Here is a 17,713-nt window from a genome sequence, read left to right as displayed (position 1 = left end):
TTGCAGTGCAGGAATGCCATACTAAATGTTAGGTCATTTATAAAAAGTGTCTCACTTGTTAGACAATTTGTCCAGCAGAGAGCACTGACAAGTAGATATTTCCACTGTAAATGATCCATCCTAGTATGTCAATCTAAGTGATACATGGAGGGTTTTTTTCTGTTATGTGTTTACAAATCATTATAACATGTTTTTAAACTCACAAATATGTATGTCAGTATCAGCTTAAAAACAGTACCGGTCAGATATGATGTGAAAGTATTTTCAATTAAATCAACCATTGGTAAGTTAGACAGCAACTAAATACATTATTTTACTTGAATGGGACACTTCTTGTTTGGTCGGCTGAATCTCATAAATACGAGCTTATAAACTGCACGTGAACGCGCCAGCATCTCTGCCTCGCGACATTTTCAGCAGCGGCATTGTTGCTCTCTGCTGACGGTCGTCGTCGATTTGCCACAGACAGCCAACGTTAACCATCTTCTTTCTACCGGAAACATGCACGCTTTTGTACTCGCCTAATGTTGTTTTCCTCCTAAACGATACCTAGCTCGTGTTTTTTTGGTTTCAAATTCAGGCTCGTTGCTAGCATAAAACTACGGTAGCTTGATTAGCACTCGCGAAAATGAATTCCAACACGCACGTCATTCAGGTGACGAACGTCTCCCCGAGCACGACGTCCGAGCATATGAGGACTCTGTTTGGATTCCTCGGAAATATAGAGGAGCTGAAACTGTTTCCGCCTGAGTGAGTATTGTGAACTGTAACATTGGTAAAACGTTGTCTTACCTAGCTTGAGGCCTGTAGTGTCGAGTAGGCCTCGCTGCAAGGCATGCTAATGCTAACGTTAGCCCGCGCCTTTAGTAAATGCAGCAGCAGTCACTCCCCTTCAACTAAGGATTATGATTGTTTTGGATTAATCGTTTAGCCCCCAAGTGTCAGAAAATATATTTTTTAATGGCCTTTACACGTTTTAATCCCGTCTGACATTGTATAGACTAATTAATTGAGCAATCAGAAAAGTAATTGTTAGATTAACCAATATTTAAATTAACATTAGTTGCAACCCTAGATGTAACTGCTGCAGCATCTTCTCAATGTACTAAATGCTGATTTAAACAAAGTGGAAGAACAACTTAACTTGGTGTCAATATTGTTAATGAGCTACTACAATCTACAGTATTTTAACATTGACTATAGGAGGAAATAATTGTTCTCTGCTTTGTATCTTCCTGAATTGAGTTACACCTGACTTCTCAGCAGGTAGGACATGGCGAGGACTGTAACAACAACAAAGGTTCAAAGTGTCCGTGATTGGCGGTGATATTTGATTCCCAGATTGACGACAAGCAATGCACTTATTACAATGCGTTCATAAGAAAATATGTTTGTATGTATTGTATCTAAACAGATAATGAAGAGGTCAGAGAGAGGGTGAGGTTTTGCTGCCTGTACTCTATGATTAAAGGTATAATGTGTAGCATTGTCGGTTGCTGTTTGTAAACAAACACCACCACACTTTGGGAAGGTGGCAAAATGTTGGATTTTGAATGAATGCAGGGGAAACACTGAAGCACATGAAAACTCACAGCAATGTAACAACCCTTTGGTTGTCAAATACTGCGGCTTCATACTGACGCTAAAGGGGTCCATGTCTTGTGCCTTGCTAACAGACGCCAAGGGGTGTGACAAAGCGGCGGTATTTGACCTGGGAATGACGACGGCATACATCCTACATGCTCTTATTAACTTGGGGTTACACATCAACGTTGGGCCCGAAGTATCTTTGCTGACGGCCAGAAACATCCTAAAATAAGAAGTAACTACAGAATACAGGACATGGTCTCTGTAGATGGACACTACCGCACACTTCTTGTGGGTCATAAGTGATGATTGAGAGGGATTCTTTTTTTTAGAAAAATGCTGCATATTGTACCTTGTTAACTTAGTTGTCCCAGGGGACAAAAACATCATTACGGTCAGTTTGAAGAAGGCATGTTGGGTCTCCTTGTTCGTATTCGTTGCACAACATATCTGTATTTTCTTCCAGTGACTCTCCCTTGCCTGTGACTTCACGTGTCTGTTTTGTAAAGTTCCTTGAGTCTGAGTCGGTGGGAGTTTCCCAGCACCTGACGAACACCGTCTTCGTGGACCGAGCCTTGATCGTGGTCCCTTTTGCTGAAGGTGGGTGTTTGTTTTATTCTTGTCTCACTCACATGGCTATCTCTGAACATGCATCACAATGTGTAGGTTGTTTTGATATAATTGCAAACACTATCTGAAGCCATTGTGAGTTCTTTGTGACCAAGCAAAATTCGCTAAGCTTTTCAGTGCTTGGCATTTCTAGGTTTATAAAAAGGGAAATGTACATTTGTGTCCATGTCTGACAATCTAGCTGTAAACTTCTCTCTCTGTTATTTGTGTTGTGGTTTTCATAGTGGACAAGTCATTTGCAGAGAGTCCCTTCCTTGCTGGCTGAAAGTGGTCCTCTGCTGCCATCAGGAGATTAGAAAAAATAATGGCACCAGGCTCGCAAGCCCCCTTCTCTCTCTTGTTCTGCAGTAAAATATTAACTCTTATTTATTTTTCTCTCTCTGTTCAAGGCATCTTTTATTTTAAAAATGAGCCACTCAACTCTTCAGCAAAATAGGGGTATGGAATTCAAGCTTGAACCATTTCTGATCCTCTATTTATATTTGAACCGTAAGCACCCTGGGTAAGCCTGCTGTAAATATCCCATTTTGCTTGAACCAATAACTATCAACAATGCGTTACAATTCATGTTATCCACACTCTCAGCATACGTCAGCGTGGAAATCCACTGTAGGTCAGTCGCTTTGCGTCAATTCCAGCGACATTTTGCACGTGTTATACACATCTAACAAAACTGTTTAAAGTTGGGTATACTATATCATTTATGTTACGTAGCATACATGTAGTTGACAGATCCACGCTGACACTCCTTTGTCCATTAATATTTACTTCACCGCTGTAAGAAACTATAAATTATGCTGCATATACACAGTGGTGTTTTCAGTTTGGCTCGAAATATTTCTAGGTTTAAGTTGGGCACAGCTATGTTGGGAGTTTGATTTGGTTTCCAAACTCCAGGTGTAAGTTGCTCCGCCCCTAACAGGTGCAACAAAACCTAGCAACAGAGTGAGGGAGATGTCAATCAAGCACAGTCTTACAGGTCCACAGTTATCAGGAGAGGTCTAATCACCCAAATACGTGACAACTTGACTTTGTTTTCTTGATGCATAGCTGTTCACCAAACATCCAAACGGTATTGCCTCATTAAATGTAATTGTGGCCTGATCAAGCTATTTGGGTGCGTTACAAAGGAATATGTAAATACTGGATCTGGACTTGGTATTGGCAGAATGCTGGTATTTAATGGCTCAGATCCGGGTAGAATGTTTGGGACATCCCTACACCAGCACAAAGCATGCAGGATAGATGATGTGCATGCTAGGATAGTGTGTGTGTGTGTGTGTGTGTGTGTGTGTGTGTGTGTGTGTGTGTGTGTGTGTGTGTGTGTGTGTGTGTGTGTGTGTGTGTGTGTGTGTGTGTGTGTGTGTGTGTGTGTGTGTGTGTGTGTGTCGGTGCCGTCATCTACACAATTACTCTGAGCAGATGTTTTGGAAGTCAACACGCATATCATTTTGTTATAACCATGAGAAGCACACAAACCGGCGTTGGCATTTACTTGCTCCAAGCCGTGTAATATTTAACTTTGTGCATCTGCATTTTCACTAACGTGCAAGAGATAAAAGTAGTTGTAATCCTCTGCTTGATGTTGCATTAAAAATGCTTTTCATTGACCCTCTCCACACATGACTCTGCAAGAGTTGAGTCAATCTCACGTTTAACGGTGGTGTTTCTTTTGTTGTTGTGTTTTACAGTTCTTTTTCCTGGTTCAGCCAGCCCTATATACCAGGCCCTGCTGAAAATGCCACCAACAGTTTTGTCTTCTGCAGCCTTATCCTGTTTCTCAAGTGTCCTTTCTGTTGTGTGCATGTGTCTCGCTCTCTCTCTCGCTCGCTCGCTCGTTAACATGTCAGATGAAGAAATAGCCTGTTTTCAGATTGCACCATGGATGATCATCTCTAAGATTTTCCCTTTTGAATTTACTGTTTGATTTCTTCAGCTTTGGGCACATTTGTCATGATTTTATCACAGCTTTTGCTGGTAATAGCCCGTAACTGTTTAGTGCAGTTTATCTTTGACATTGTTTAGTGTTTTTAGTGACATGCTGTTGGCCAAAACCTAGCGGTACTGTAGCTTGTTAGCAATACTTTATGTGGTTGGCAAGTTTTAGTTTTTTTGTGGTGGAATTGTACAAAGTAACCACCAACAAAAGCCTAGAAAAGGTAATATGTCTGAATCTTTTCTGTTTTTGTATTGGTAATGGTAAGTAATGTTGAAATGTACCCTTGTCTACACCCAAATCATGAACTTTGTTTTCTGTATCTCAATGTTTTTGTGTGCTTTATAGCGAAGCAGCCGGCACGAGTCGCTTGTTCATAAAACATCTTATGAAAGTTGAGAGCACATCCCACGGGACAACTGGCTGTGCTTGCTTACGTTTGGTTCATGACTTAAAAAACAAGTACAGGTGAAAAAATCTTGGCAGTGTTGACCAGTGTGTATTGTGACTTATAAATTCATAGCTGCTAATCATACAATCATACTTTCACAAAAAAAAGAGACATCAGGGCTCAAGATTTACAGACAAGACAAAAAATAAAAGTGCATTCTTTTTATTTATTCATTATTTGAATACAGAGTAGTTAGACAGAGGTGGCTTGTCTGCAAGTCTTGTTTGAGTGTTCATCAATGTTTGCGTGGAGCATGTACTGAAATGTTTTTCTGCAGGAGTCATTCCTGATGAATCTAAAGCTATGTCGCTGCTTGCTCCAGCCAATGCCGTGGCAGGAATGATGCCTGGGGGAGGCCTTCTTCCAACACCCAATCCTCTGGCATCAGTGAGTTTTGACATTAAGTTTGATTCTCAATTATACGTGGTGCTCATGATCATTTTGGGTTGCCGATGTAGATTCTGGTTGCCTTTTTTTTTTAAAGATCACTAGTAACTTAGATATTTGTGGTATTGTTAGATAGTTTAAATCATTTCTTGATCTTTTTCACGCCTGGTGAGGTTGCATGTTTGTTGAGATTCTGTCACGACTGAAAGTGACATTTATTTCTAAAGTAACACTGATGTAAATGGGGACAATGATTCAGTTTATTGAAACACGCCGCTCATAATTGAGACATGAGGCTGTGTTGCGTCTGCTGGATGCTTGATGAAAGTTTTGTGGCCAGGTTTTTTTTTTTGCTTAAAGTGTAAGTGTGTCTGTATTTCAGATGGGAGGGACACCATTCGGAAGTCTTGGAGGTCCCAGCATGGAGCAAATGGCTGCCATGGGAATGCAAGGCCCTAACATGAACCCCCAGGTGAGCACTTGGTCAGTCACAGTCATAGTCGCAGCATGCTTAAACTAAATTTTTCTTATTTTAATTTCCCTCTTCTTTCTTTTTCAGGCTCTTTCTGCAGACTTTCTGAAGCTCATGCAATCCATGGACCCCAAGTAAGAAACCTTACATGCTCTCATTCAGGGTTTTGCAAGCCATTGAGCCTAAATCATATTTTGGAAGAAAAAAAACAAGTAAATAATTGATGGCATTTGCAGACTTCATCCATTAGCGGCCGGACTGAACTTGAATCCAGGGCTGAAGAACGATGCGTCCAATAAGGAGATAGAAGAGGCCATGAAGAGAGTCCGAGAGGCCCAGTCTCTCATCTCTGCAGCCATTGAACCTGGAAGTAAGTGCTCCGCTTCCTCGTGTCGCCTTTTACAGAAAGGGCTACTTGTTTTATGTAGCAGTTTATAAAGTACATTATAATGAAGAAGCCAATGTTTCATTTAATTAAACATTGTGCTGGAATTGTGTCAGCTTTTCAGTATTTGTTCCTGTGAGATATTCAACTTTGTCATTGTTTTGCAGATAAAAAAGATGACAAGCGCAAACATTCCCGTTCGCGGTCAAGGCGAAGGCGGTCCAGATCTCGCTCAAGACACCGGTAAAGACACCAGCGAGACGAACTGTCTCCGGACAGATTTAAACCAAATGACATGCACAAGATAATTGATTTGCTATGTTTTAAAATGTGACACCGCTTCATTTTTGGCAGACGTTCGAAGAGCAGGTCTCGGCGGAGGTCCCATTCAAGAAGTAGGAGGAAGTCCAAGAGTCCACGTAGGAGGAGGACCCACTCCCGGGAGAGGAACCGCCACAGCAGATCTAGGTCAGCATTGAATTGCTGCCTCATCAAAGTTTCATGCCGACCACTTGTGTTAACCACTGCTTTAGGCTGTCGTTGAAGTTCTGATTTTTATTTTTAAACTCTTAATTAATACACAATAATTAGTATCACTTGTAAGAGCTGCCAGTACATCCAGTTTTTGCTGACGTTGTTAACCTTGCTTGTGTCTTGATCAGGGACCGCAGGAAGGAGGAGAAGGCTAAGAAAAGGTCAAAGACTCCCCCCAAGAGCTACAGCAGTGCCCGGAGGTCTCGAAGCATTAGTCGGTGAGTGGTCTTCCGTTCAGTTAATGTGATTTACATTCATAAAAGCAAATGACTTTAAAAGGCAGCAGTGCGTGATTTGGTAAGTGACGGACGTATAAAATCGTATTTATTTCTTTACTTTGTGTCTCAGGAGGCACAGGCGAAGCCGCAGTGCATCGCGGTCCCCCAAGAGGAGGTTGTCCAGGTCTCCATCGCTCAGACGGTGAGATGTCAAACACATTTTTACATGCAATTCATTCAGTCATATCGAGTTCAACAACTGAAATGATACGCTTGTCATGTTCAGTCACAAGAAGGAGAAAAAGAAGGAGAAGGAGCGTGAGAAGGAACGGGATAGAGACAGGAGGGAGGACAGAGACCGGAGCAGAGACGAAAGGGAACGCTCGGCCAGTAAGAAGAAGAAGAGCAAAGACAAGGAGCGCGACCGGGAACGCAAGTCTGATAGTGAGAAAGGAGACGTTAAGGTATGTTTAGAATATTGTTTTGAAATTAATTAAACATCCCAGAAGATGGCCCATTTTTAATAACCAATTATTTAACTGTCATGATCTTTTCTGTTCGTCTCTCTCTATCAAATACAGTAGAAATGCCCCCAAAAAAATAATCTTTCAAAAACAATTGTCCGGACAGGTGACACGGGATTACGATGAAGAGGAGCAAGGTTATGACAGTGAAAAGGAAAGAGAGGAGGATGACGATGAGAGGAAGAGCGACTCTGACTCTGCCGCATCCCCCAAAGGCCAGGAGGAGATGGAGAGGTCAGAGGGCCACATCCCCAAAAAGTCCAAAGTGAATGGAGATGACCACCATCAGGAAGACATGGAGATGAGTGACTAAGAACCAGGCAGTGTTAACTTTCCACTTTTATATTTTTAATATAGGCCACGACATGTCTGTGCCTGATCACTCGACGTTAAAAAGAACGATTTGTTGTCTTAACTGTAGAAGCTTTAGCGAAGGAGGGTCTTTAGTAGGAAAGTGGTCAAATCATTTTTGTAAAGATGAGGAAACGAGGACTAAAATATGAATAACGTGAGACATGGTTTTAAATAGTCATTACTGTACTTTTTTAAGATCCTGGTGACTTTTTGTTTTTGTTGCCGGTTGTGTTTAAACTTTGTCTTCCTGACAGTAGAATACAAAGTGTTTCCCACTAAAACTCTATGTAAATATTTTATTTGTCGGGATTGAGTACTTTCTTTCTGTGACTGTTGAGTCACTTTAACGACCAACTTCGTGGTCATTTTTTGTTTGCTGAACAATGTTGCTTCAACTGTAATGCACGCAGTCCTGTTTCAGATGACCTTACTATTGACAACCCATGGTAAGTGTACACTATAGATTGAAATGTGTTGTTGCAATGAAGTACGACAATAGGTTTTCCAAAGGAAACTAATAAAATTTGGTCAAACAGTCAACTTGTTTCGTCACTGAATGAAATATTTAAAAGCAAAAGTTGGTAATTTCTTTAATCGTTTTCTGTAACTCAATGTTCACAGGTTGTCTGCCAACCGCTGTACAATTCTGAAATGTCAGTTTAAACTTTATTTGTAAAGACTAAACCAGGGGTTATCAAAGTGTTCATGACTTCAGCTTGAATTTAGGGTACCAGCATGTTTAAGAGCCACATGGGAAAAGTGAACACAGAAATGCAACCAGTAGCTCTAAAACCTACGAGTTGCTTGTTAAAGGTGCTACGTTTGACGCTGTAGCTGAAAAGTATTGCAGATATTTGTTTATATATATTTTATATAACATACTATACTGCAACGCTCTTTTATGGTGTACTATGTTATTACATTTATATTTATAGCATACTACATGTCTACTTTTTAAAATCATTATACAATGACATTTTTGTGGCATACTATATATTACTACTTTTCTTTTTTATTACACTAGTGCAGTGCCTGTTGGCCCATTCGGAATAGCCGTGATGCAGATCTCTGAAGCTCCGCCAGCGGTGCGACACAGCCCTGTTCTCAAATTTTTCAAAGTTTACTAATATTGAATGTTTTACATGTCCAAATTGCACCAAATTCGACAGAACACTGGGTCCCCTGCAAAACGTGAGACGTGCGAAAAACACAGATTCCATGCTTTATGAGTTGGACACTTAAAGATTAATTGTATGACGTATAATATTTTTATGCCAAATTATACTGTTTTTTTAATTTATTTTTTTATGGCGTACTTAGAAAATTACATTTTAATGATTTGTTGTGACTGCTACAGAGACAAAACAGCAGAGTGTCTTAAAAAGGACCGTTGGTGGGTAGTCTCTTCGCTTACGGCCATACCACCCTGAACAAGTCGTGTATAGTTGGCATATGCTGACAGTCAATGAAATTGAAGCATTATTAACGCTGTCCAAGGTGCTCAAAATCCACTTTCAAATCGCTGGTTTCAGCTCCTGGACGCAGGTTCGAGTCTCACTTGGGGTAAGCCTCTCATCAATGATGAGTTATTTATAAATCAAGAAATGTTTATCCAACTTGAACTGTTCCTGGTTATCACTAGATTGTAGTGGCAGATAGATTATCAAGTACTTGACTTATTTATGGCTATTAACCTATTATATTGTAGTTTTTACTGTTGACTATAATGATTTACGTGTTAATGATGCATGTAAACATTAGTGAATGAAATATATTTATTAAACAACAGGGACAGTGAATATTGAACACAGAGCCAATAATGCAAGGTCACAAATACACAACACATATGTTAAACAAATATGACAAAACACTCCCCTTTTCTCTTACTTTCCCTTTTCAACCTCTTTTTCTGTCTCATAAAAAGCAGACCCCTGGAACTCATTCCAGGTCGTCTCCTTCTCCATGCCCTGGTCTTTGTAAAAGGAAAGTACTTTACCAGGGCAGTAAATGTATGCAAATGTATGAAAATGAGGACTGTTTGGGCCCTGCTTCAGATCCATCTGACAGAATCCACACTTGCGACCTGTGGGCAGGGATTCAGTCCTCTTCTGCTGACCATAGTTATTAAATATCGGTCCCTCTAGTAACAAAACGAGTTACCAGTCATGTCTAATCTGGATGGATGTGTGCTGCACAGTGTAGAATATCGTTAACATAAGATGCATGTCCGTAGTCTTTAATATAAAACATAAGCGATGTGAGATAGCCTACAGAAATTGAATCACAAATTAATCTAGGTGGATCACAGCTTCCCACAGTTGACAGTCATCTGTACGCTGTGTTTGATACTTTTAACTCACAGGCTGTATGGATGCACACAGGTATATCGGTCTCAAATCGACTTGACATGAGATTAATAACGATATATGATACAAATATAAGACGGACAACAGAGCGTTTCTAAAAAGGATTTATTGACGTAAGTATTTTGTATTGACGTAAGTATTTTGAACAGGCATCGACACCTACCACCAACTTTGTCATTCATTCTGGTCCTCGTTGTGTCCTCGGAATCTCACCCACAGCCTCGCGAACGAGAAGTACATTTTCCAGCAAAGTGTTCCGTTTATATTCTATCAAAATAAACCGTAGAAACTACGTGAAAGACAGAGGCGAAACGATCGAAATATTTATTTCCTGTTTATTCTACGTGGGTCCTGAAATGCCACTCCTACCACACATCTGCCTCAGGCACTCCCACATAAACAAGTTCATTCAAAACCAGTTAATCTCGCACACCGGTGATTTGGAGCAAAGTCCAGGTAGAGAATCGATAAAACAAATAACGGAACAAAAACAGATGAAGTATGTCAGCGACTTTGAACTGAACTAACATATTTGGCTAAGAAACGGTTTTACAAATTAAAAGCCGACGGAAGTTCGGGCTAACGTTAGCTATCTATGTTAGCTCATTAGCTCCCGAAGCTAAGCTAACAGGGTTAGCTCTTTTAGGCTAAACTCAAGCTAAAGGTAAACAAATGCGCGTGAAGCGGAGCACCTGGTCGCACGAGCCTGCGGAGCTGTAAAGGTGAGTGTTTTATGTTGTTAACCTGAAGCTAACTGTTAGCTAACAATAACCTGTAGAAGATACGTCACGTTAACTTCACTGCATCACCTGGACAGTGACGTAGTCCAGTGGTGGAATGTACCTGACGTAATTTACTCGAGTAAAAATATGAGGTACTTGTACATTAGTTGAGTATTTCCATGTTGTGTTGTGTATTTCTTAAAGTGTTTTCTTATCCGTCACTGTCTGTTGTGTTGACCCAGGATGCTCCAGGGACCGTACGGCAGCCTGGACCGGGACCGGCCCCTCTTCCGGCTCCCTTTCACCAGCTTCGCTGTGGGTACGGTGCTGCTCCCTCTGACCGGCCTCATCGCCTGCCTCTTCATCTCACTCATGTACCACTTTGAGGATGCCACGTACACACACTGTCATGTGAGTGATCACCTGGTGTCATAAAATAAAGTACTGATGTGGAAATCATAATGGAGCTCTAAATTAGGGCTGGGCTGTATACTGGTTTTAATTTCCCATACAATATGAATTTTTCATATACCGTCATACAGCTGTAGCTGCAACAACTTCTGTTGCTCTTCAAGTGCTGTGGGCGCTAGTTCTCTTAGCTGTATTGAGAGGGAACCCTAGTCATGGTCATAACTTCATAACAACAATTAATAACCCACAACTAACGCTTTTTAACAGGGCAAAACACCACGACACAACAGTTTGTGACAGATAAACAATTTGTAGCACTAATAATTGTACATTTATAAAATTTCACCGCCGAACTGCATGCTGGGTATAGCTCGCTAACAGTCTGCTAACAGCTGCCAGAGGCTCTGTCGCGTCAGTAACGTTACATTAAAGAACAGAAAAGAGCGATGCAGGATGAACAAAGACTGAACAACAAAAGGTATTTAGGTCAGACACATATGCAACGCTGATTACCGTAATGTCTGTGGTATTTAATTATGACCAGATCTAATAGTAGAAAATATATGATCTGTGTTTCCTGTTATAAAAGCTCAAATAATCATCCGTGTGTGTTTTTACTTTTTGGCCCTCAGGTGTCAAACTACCTCCCGTCCATCAGCGGGGCCATCAGCCTCGTCCCTGAGCGCTACATCTGGCGCTGCTGCGTCGGTCTTCACTCGGCACCGCGCTACCTCGTGTCCGTCGCCTATTTCAGCTTCTACCGCGGCCGCTTCTCCAAGAGGCTGCCGGAGCTGCTGCTGAGCGGGCTGGCTCTCCTCTGCAGCCTCACCGAGAACACCGGCCTGCTGCTGCTCACGTACGTGTCGTCCACCGAAACCTACAGTGAGTACAATAAACGAATTCTAAAATCTTTAGATAGCTTATTATCGTGTGTGTGTGTGTGTGTGTGTGTGTGTGTGTGTGTGTGTGTGTGTGTGTGTGTGTGTGTGTGTGTGTGTGTGTGTGTGTGTGTGTGTGTGTGTGTGTGTGTGTGTGTGTGTGTGTGTGTGTGTGTGAGAGAGAGATGAAAGTGTTCTATAACCCGTCTGTGTCCTGCAGGTGCTCATAAAAACGGTTTTGTCGTGTTTGTCGGGAGCTCGCTGCTGCACATGCTCATTACGTGCCGACTGTGGCAGGTGATCAGGAGACACAATGTGAACCCGGAGGTAAACAAACATTCACCACCTGAAACCAAGCTGCTCTGAGCCGAACGCACCGCATGACATCAACGCTCCACGTCACCGTTATTTTACCTTTCTCACCATTATTTACCCGAATATCTCCAACGGGCCTGTAGATCATAAACTAACATGTTTATGTTTATGTTATCGTCAACAACTTGGTCTTTGTACTTTGTTATAATAATCTCTAGTATTCACATTCATCAAACCCAAACAAAAGCTGCTAAAAACACTTAATATCAATATTTATACAACATTATATTTGTATTTGATCAGGTTCTATACAAACCTTCAGCAGTGCTGAGCTTCACCTGCAGAGGGCGCCACAGAGCTAAAGATCCACCTCCTGAGCACAGAGCCGGTCCTTTGAATCCACATTCATTCAGACCTACTAACTAGACTCTGGGGATCCGTGAAGAGTGCTTGAGGATGTGCCCTAATAACTTGAAAGGTGCTTGAGGGGTTCTAACGGTTCTTGTTTAGGCCCCAGTGGTACTTGAGGAGGTGCTTTGGGTTCTTGAGGGGGACCATGTGGTTCATGAGGTGGTTCTAGTGGACCCAGAAGAGTGTTCATGGTTCGTGGTGGTTTTTAGGGATCCTTGAAAAGATTCTGTGGTACTTGATTAAATGAGGACATTCTAAGAAGTAGCAGGGGTGCTTCAGCGGTCCTTGAAGAGGATTTAGGAGTTGAGGAGAGGATTTAAGAGGACCTCGAATAGGTCCAATGGTACTTGAGGAGGTTCTTCGGGTTCTTGAGGAGGACCATGTTGTTCCTGAGGTGGTTCTGATGCCCTCTTTAAGGTTCTAGTGGACCCAGAAGAGTGTTCATGGTTGGTGGTGCTTGAAATAGTTCAAGGAGTGCTTGGAGTGTCGTCACGTTGCCCGTAGTGGTCATTAAGGATGATTCAAGAAACGTTGGGAAGGTTCTGTTGGTCCTTGAGTGCTCATGGAGGTTTTTAGGGATCCTTGAGCAGAGTTCCCCGTTGTGGTTTTGGGAAGGTTTTTTGAGGAGCTTGTGAAGAGCAAAGCTTGTTTCTTGGGTCATTGAAGAGGTTGAAGGATTGCTTGAGGACATACTAGGAAGTACAGAAGGTGCATCGGGGGTCCTTGAAGAGGATTTAGGAGTTGAGGAGAGGATTCAAGAGAGCTTGAAGAGGTTCTTGAGGATGTTTAATGAATATTTTACGAGGCGTTGTGGTCTTGAAGAAGAGTGCTGCTCAGACCGCGAGGTCCTCCAGGAGGTTTTGGGGTCAATGTTTGTGTCTTTCCCACAAACTGACGTCTTGTAGTTTCAGATAAAGACGATCAGGTCTTTACATCAACAGTCATTAGAAACCATGAAGACGTTCCAGGTGGAACTTCTGTCTGAAGGATTATTTCGGTGCTTCCCTGTTTCACTTAAGCTCCGGTACTTCCTGTTGAGCTTCCAGGAATTTCCAGGAATCCTCCACCAGCTGATTAATATTAATATTTAATGCCGTCAGTGTTCCCACACATCCTGGAGAACCTTTGATTATTTAACCCGTTGAACACTCTCCTGCGTCATAACTGTTTTATGATAAAAAAATATTCGTTTTATGGGTCTTTAAATTGAGTTAGTTGCTCATGTGTTCTCAGGTTTTCATCACAGTAAATATCTGTGTTTTGATTGGGTGATGAGACATCCTGAGACTTAATAATTACCACTAAGTGAATTAAAAGTATGCTGAATCATCTATAAGAAGCTCCTGTTTGCAGTTTATCCTTAAATGTCGAGTCAACGATCACCGGATCACTGAAGAAAACTTCAAAACATGAAGATTCTCAGGAAACTTCTGCAGTTTAAGAAGTCCTTTATTGAATAAAATGGCGACAACATTGTTTTGTTTTTACTCTCAGATATTTCTGGTTGTTAAAGAACCAAAGCGTCACCAAGATAACAGATTTACATTATTGATCCATTTAGTCAGATACCTTCCAGCTATTCTGATAATCGATTAATTTTCCTTTTTAAAGAAAAGAAAGACAAATATTCAACACTTTCAGCTCCTCTATGTGATGATTTACTGCTTTGTTGACTTATATATTTTATTATATATATTTATTATTTTTAGTTGAGTATAATCAAGTGTTTATTGGACAAAACAAGATATTTCGGTTCTGTGAAAATCACTAAATATGTTAAAATGCACCAAATATTCAGTTTACATGAATAAAGAAAATTAATATTCACTAATATTCCTGTTTACATGCAGCCGTTCATACTCTGATTAACGTAAATGCTGCATCTATATATATATATATATATATATATATATATATATATATATATATATATATATATATATATATATATATATATATATATATATATATATATATATATCTCTTCGTCACTAAGGTTTTTCACTTGATAAGGACATTGAGAATTAAGGACATGAAAAGAGTGAACATCAAAAAACAACACATGATTTTTTTATGTATATATAGTGAATGAGCTGTGTACATGTCCAGAGAATGATCCTAGAACCTGAGAATATCAACACATCACACATGTTTTAATATAAGCATCATCCATAAACAATAATTCAGAAGATACAAACATAATATGATGTTTACATGAAGCACATTCAATTCAGAATATTGTGTTATTCAGAATAATTGTGGAATATGATTGAGCATGTAAACGTAGTCACTGTTTACGACATTTAATTGACAATGAAAAGATGTAATGATCACAAGAAACCCATTTCTCATCACACGTCTGTACTTAATTTACAAATCTATAAATACGTTTTTAAATTCTCTGTCCAGGAAGTGAGGTCGTTCCGCTGGAAGCTGCGTCTCTTCCTGTTTAACGTCTGCTGCTGTCTGGCTGCCGCGTACTTCTTCACACGCCACAACAAGTTCTGTGAGACCGGAGGTGAGCGTTCAGGATCAGCTGTTGTTTGTTGACGTGGAGGGGGGGGGGGGGTGATGACTCACTGGTGATGACTCACTGGTGATGACTCACTGGTGATGACTCACTGGTGATGACTCACTGGTGATGACTCACTGGTGATGACTCACTGGTGATGACTCACTGGTGATGACTCACTGGTGCTCTCTGTGCTCTCCAGTCTACACCCTGTTCGCCCTCTGTGAATACCTGGTGGTCTTCTCCAACATGGCCTTCCACATGACGGCCTTCTGGGACTTCGGGAGCCAAGAGGTGATCGTGGCCACGCCCCCCGAGGACAAGCGGTACTGAGCGGCGACCTCACCTGTGGACAGGTGACAGGAACTCTAAAAACTTTATTTAACATAAGCAGCGTCATGAACATTGTTGATGTGTCAGTGCTGCAGGTGAGATTAAACTTTTTTTATCATTCCAAAGACACCAACGTCATGTTTTTTATAATCTTCAGCAGCGATACCAACATGTTTCATCCTCTACTTGCTGTTTAAAACAAAGAAGTGGTCGTAGTCGTCACCCGTTGGTTTGTGGACTGGAGTTTTCACAACCAGTGAACAGGAAGTGACCATATCTGGACTCGGGAGGAGTGACGTAGAGACGGCGTATACGTCTCTGTTAGAGACCCGTCAATCACTGTGTAGCCCCGCCCTAAAGCATCCCCTGCTTTATGGTTTGTTTGACTCTAAATGGACCATAAGTTACTAAATGAACATCATGCTGTATTGAAGACTTGGAACTAGAGATTGAGACCATAAACTCATGTTTACAATGTTTAATGAGGTAATAAATCAAGAGAGAAGTAGAGTCATTTTCTCATAGACTTCTATACAACCAGAGGAAACTGGTGGAAACTAGAGAGAATGCAGCTTTAACACATGAAGCTTTAGCTTCACTCGGCGTAAACATTTAAGACGATGCAAGTACACAACTCAACAACAAAAAACACAAAGGTCTAGTCGTTATTTTTATTATTCCCTTTAAAAACTGTTTGGAAAGTTCATCAAATGCTGAAGAAACTAAATTAATTTTAGTTTAATGGTGTCAACGAACTGATATGTTCTGATGAAAACCAGGAAGAGAACTCTCATTCCATCCTCATGTTTTTCTCTTCAGTCTGAACCACAGCTCCCATTTAAACAACGTTTATGGATGTGTTTCATCTCCGACAGCTGTAAATACGGCTCGTCTGTTATAAAAGGAGGTGGTTTATTTACGCCGTCAGCTGTCGTGTTTACTCACCAACACTAAACTGGACTCGCATGTTCACGGCTCACTGTTGACATCCTGACAGGACACGAAACAAAGAGACGGCCTGTTTCCTCACCGCTCTGTTTGGGCTTTTCCTTCAGCTTCACAACACTAAAAGTCTTTAGCAGCGCCACTCTGTTAACATTTTTTCACGACGAAAACTAAATGAGGAGAAACAGACCGGTTGGTGAAAACAAAAATGAAAAGAGGACAGAAACTTTATTGAAAATCGACGGAAGAGCATCAGCGCCAAGGAAAAAATATGAGAGGAAGATTTTTGTTTTGTTTTGTTTGTCAAAAATAAAGACGAAATTTCAACGTCTGTGCGCTAACTCTATTAGCTTGATTTATTCTCAAAATGTCAAATGTATATATTTTATTTTGCACTAATCCTGAAATTTCAAACTTATTCTCGACATTTTGACTTCATTCTCGAAATGCAAAATTAATAAAAATGTATCTTTTTTTTTTTTTTTTTGTCATGTCTGGCACTGCTCGTCTTCCGTAAAAATATCAAAATTCAACTAATGAATCTACATTTTCCTCAAAGGACTGAAACTAAATCATAATTTGGTGCCAAAATGAACTCTGAAGTGAAGATGTTTTTAAAGCTCCTGGAGAGGAGGACACTGAAGAAATTATTGTCCACCCTCTCCACCACCTCCTGCAGGGACAGCGGAGCACTATCGCCAACAGACTGATTCAGCTTCGCTGTCACAAGGAAAGATACAGGAGAACATTCCTGCCCACTGCAATAACACTTTACAATAAATCACCTCTGGCCAGATCATCCTCCACATAACTACACACTGCTACACTGTTAGCTGGGGTTGATTTTTGCACAACTGTTTTTCACCTAGTTACGGGAGTTCATTTAACACTATTCTATTTCATTGTATATACTGTGCATTTTTGTTGCTTTATCTTATAGATTCTATATTCTGATATTTAATTCGTCATTCTATTGTATATATTGTGCATTTTTTAATACTTAATATTTTTGGTTACTCTGTTACTTTGCTTCTTGGTGTGTCTTGCTGATGTAACATACAAATTTCCCCCTGGGGATGAATAAAGTACATATCTATCTATCTATCTATCTCTAATGTCTGACAAACATTTCATCTCTCCAATAGCTGTTTCAACTATTTCAGTCTGTAGGGGGGGGCTGAGGCTCATCCTCAGAGCCACACTGCTAGCACAGCTTATGAAAACAAAATCAAATTATAAATTTGCTGTACATAAATACAATTTAAAGGAGACTGTTTATCTTTTGAATAGTTTTAGAGGCCTAAAGAGGTTGACATATCTATTTAAAGCTTCCATGACAAAC

General features: G+C 40.6%; 2 protein-coding genes across 4 annotated transcripts; both read left to right on the top strand.

Annotated features, from left to right (window-relative positions):
• The first annotated feature begins 411 nt into the window (after positions 1-411).
• LOC306776437 (serine/arginine-rich splicing factor 11-like) lies at positions 412-8,018 on the top strand. 3 transcript variants are annotated; one of them, XM_079267130.1, is made up of 12 exons: positions 412-750; positions 2,054-2,187; positions 4,882-4,991; positions 5,374-5,463; positions 5,551-5,597; positions 5,700-5,833; positions 6,016-6,091; positions 6,203-6,316; positions 6,511-6,600; positions 6,731-6,802; positions 6,887-7,064; positions 7,231-8,018. In XM_079267130.1, the coding sequence occupies exons 1-12, from the start codon at positions 629-631 to the stop codon at positions 7,435-7,437; spliced, it is 1,374 nt and encodes a 457-aa protein (XP_079123256.1). In that variant the 5' UTR covers positions 412-628; the 3' UTR covers positions 7,438-8,018. The 3 variants fall into 3 exon arrangements, with proteins under 3 accessions (XP_079123256.1, XP_079123257.1, XP_079123258.1); XM_079267131.1 differs by having other exon boundaries at positions 7,182-7,321; XM_079267132.1 differs by lacking the exons at positions 412-750; positions 2,054-2,187 and adding an exon at positions 2,194-4,621.
• A 2,109-nt stretch (positions 8,019-10,127) lies between these two features.
• Positions 10,128-17,431, top strand: LOC306776195 (post-GPI attachment to proteins factor 2-like). Its single transcript, XM_079266810.1, has 6 exons — positions 10,128-10,566; positions 10,809-10,977; positions 11,610-11,859; positions 12,076-12,182; positions 14,991-15,099; positions 15,296-17,431. The coding sequence occupies exons 2-6, from the start codon at positions 10,810-10,812 to the stop codon at positions 15,424-15,426; spliced, it is 765 nt and encodes a 254-aa protein (XP_079122936.1). The 5' UTR covers positions 10,128-10,566; position 10,809; the 3' UTR covers positions 15,427-17,431.
• Positions 17,432-17,713: the final 282 nt, after the last annotated feature.

This window comes from Melanostigma gelatinosum (assembly GCF_949748355.1).
Source record: "Melanostigma gelatinosum genome assembly, chromosome: 4".
Taxonomy (NCBI): Eukaryota; Metazoa; Chordata; class Actinopteri; order Perciformes; family Zoarcidae; genus Melanostigma; species Melanostigma gelatinosum.
This window is presented reverse-complemented; position numbering and strand designations above follow the sequence as displayed.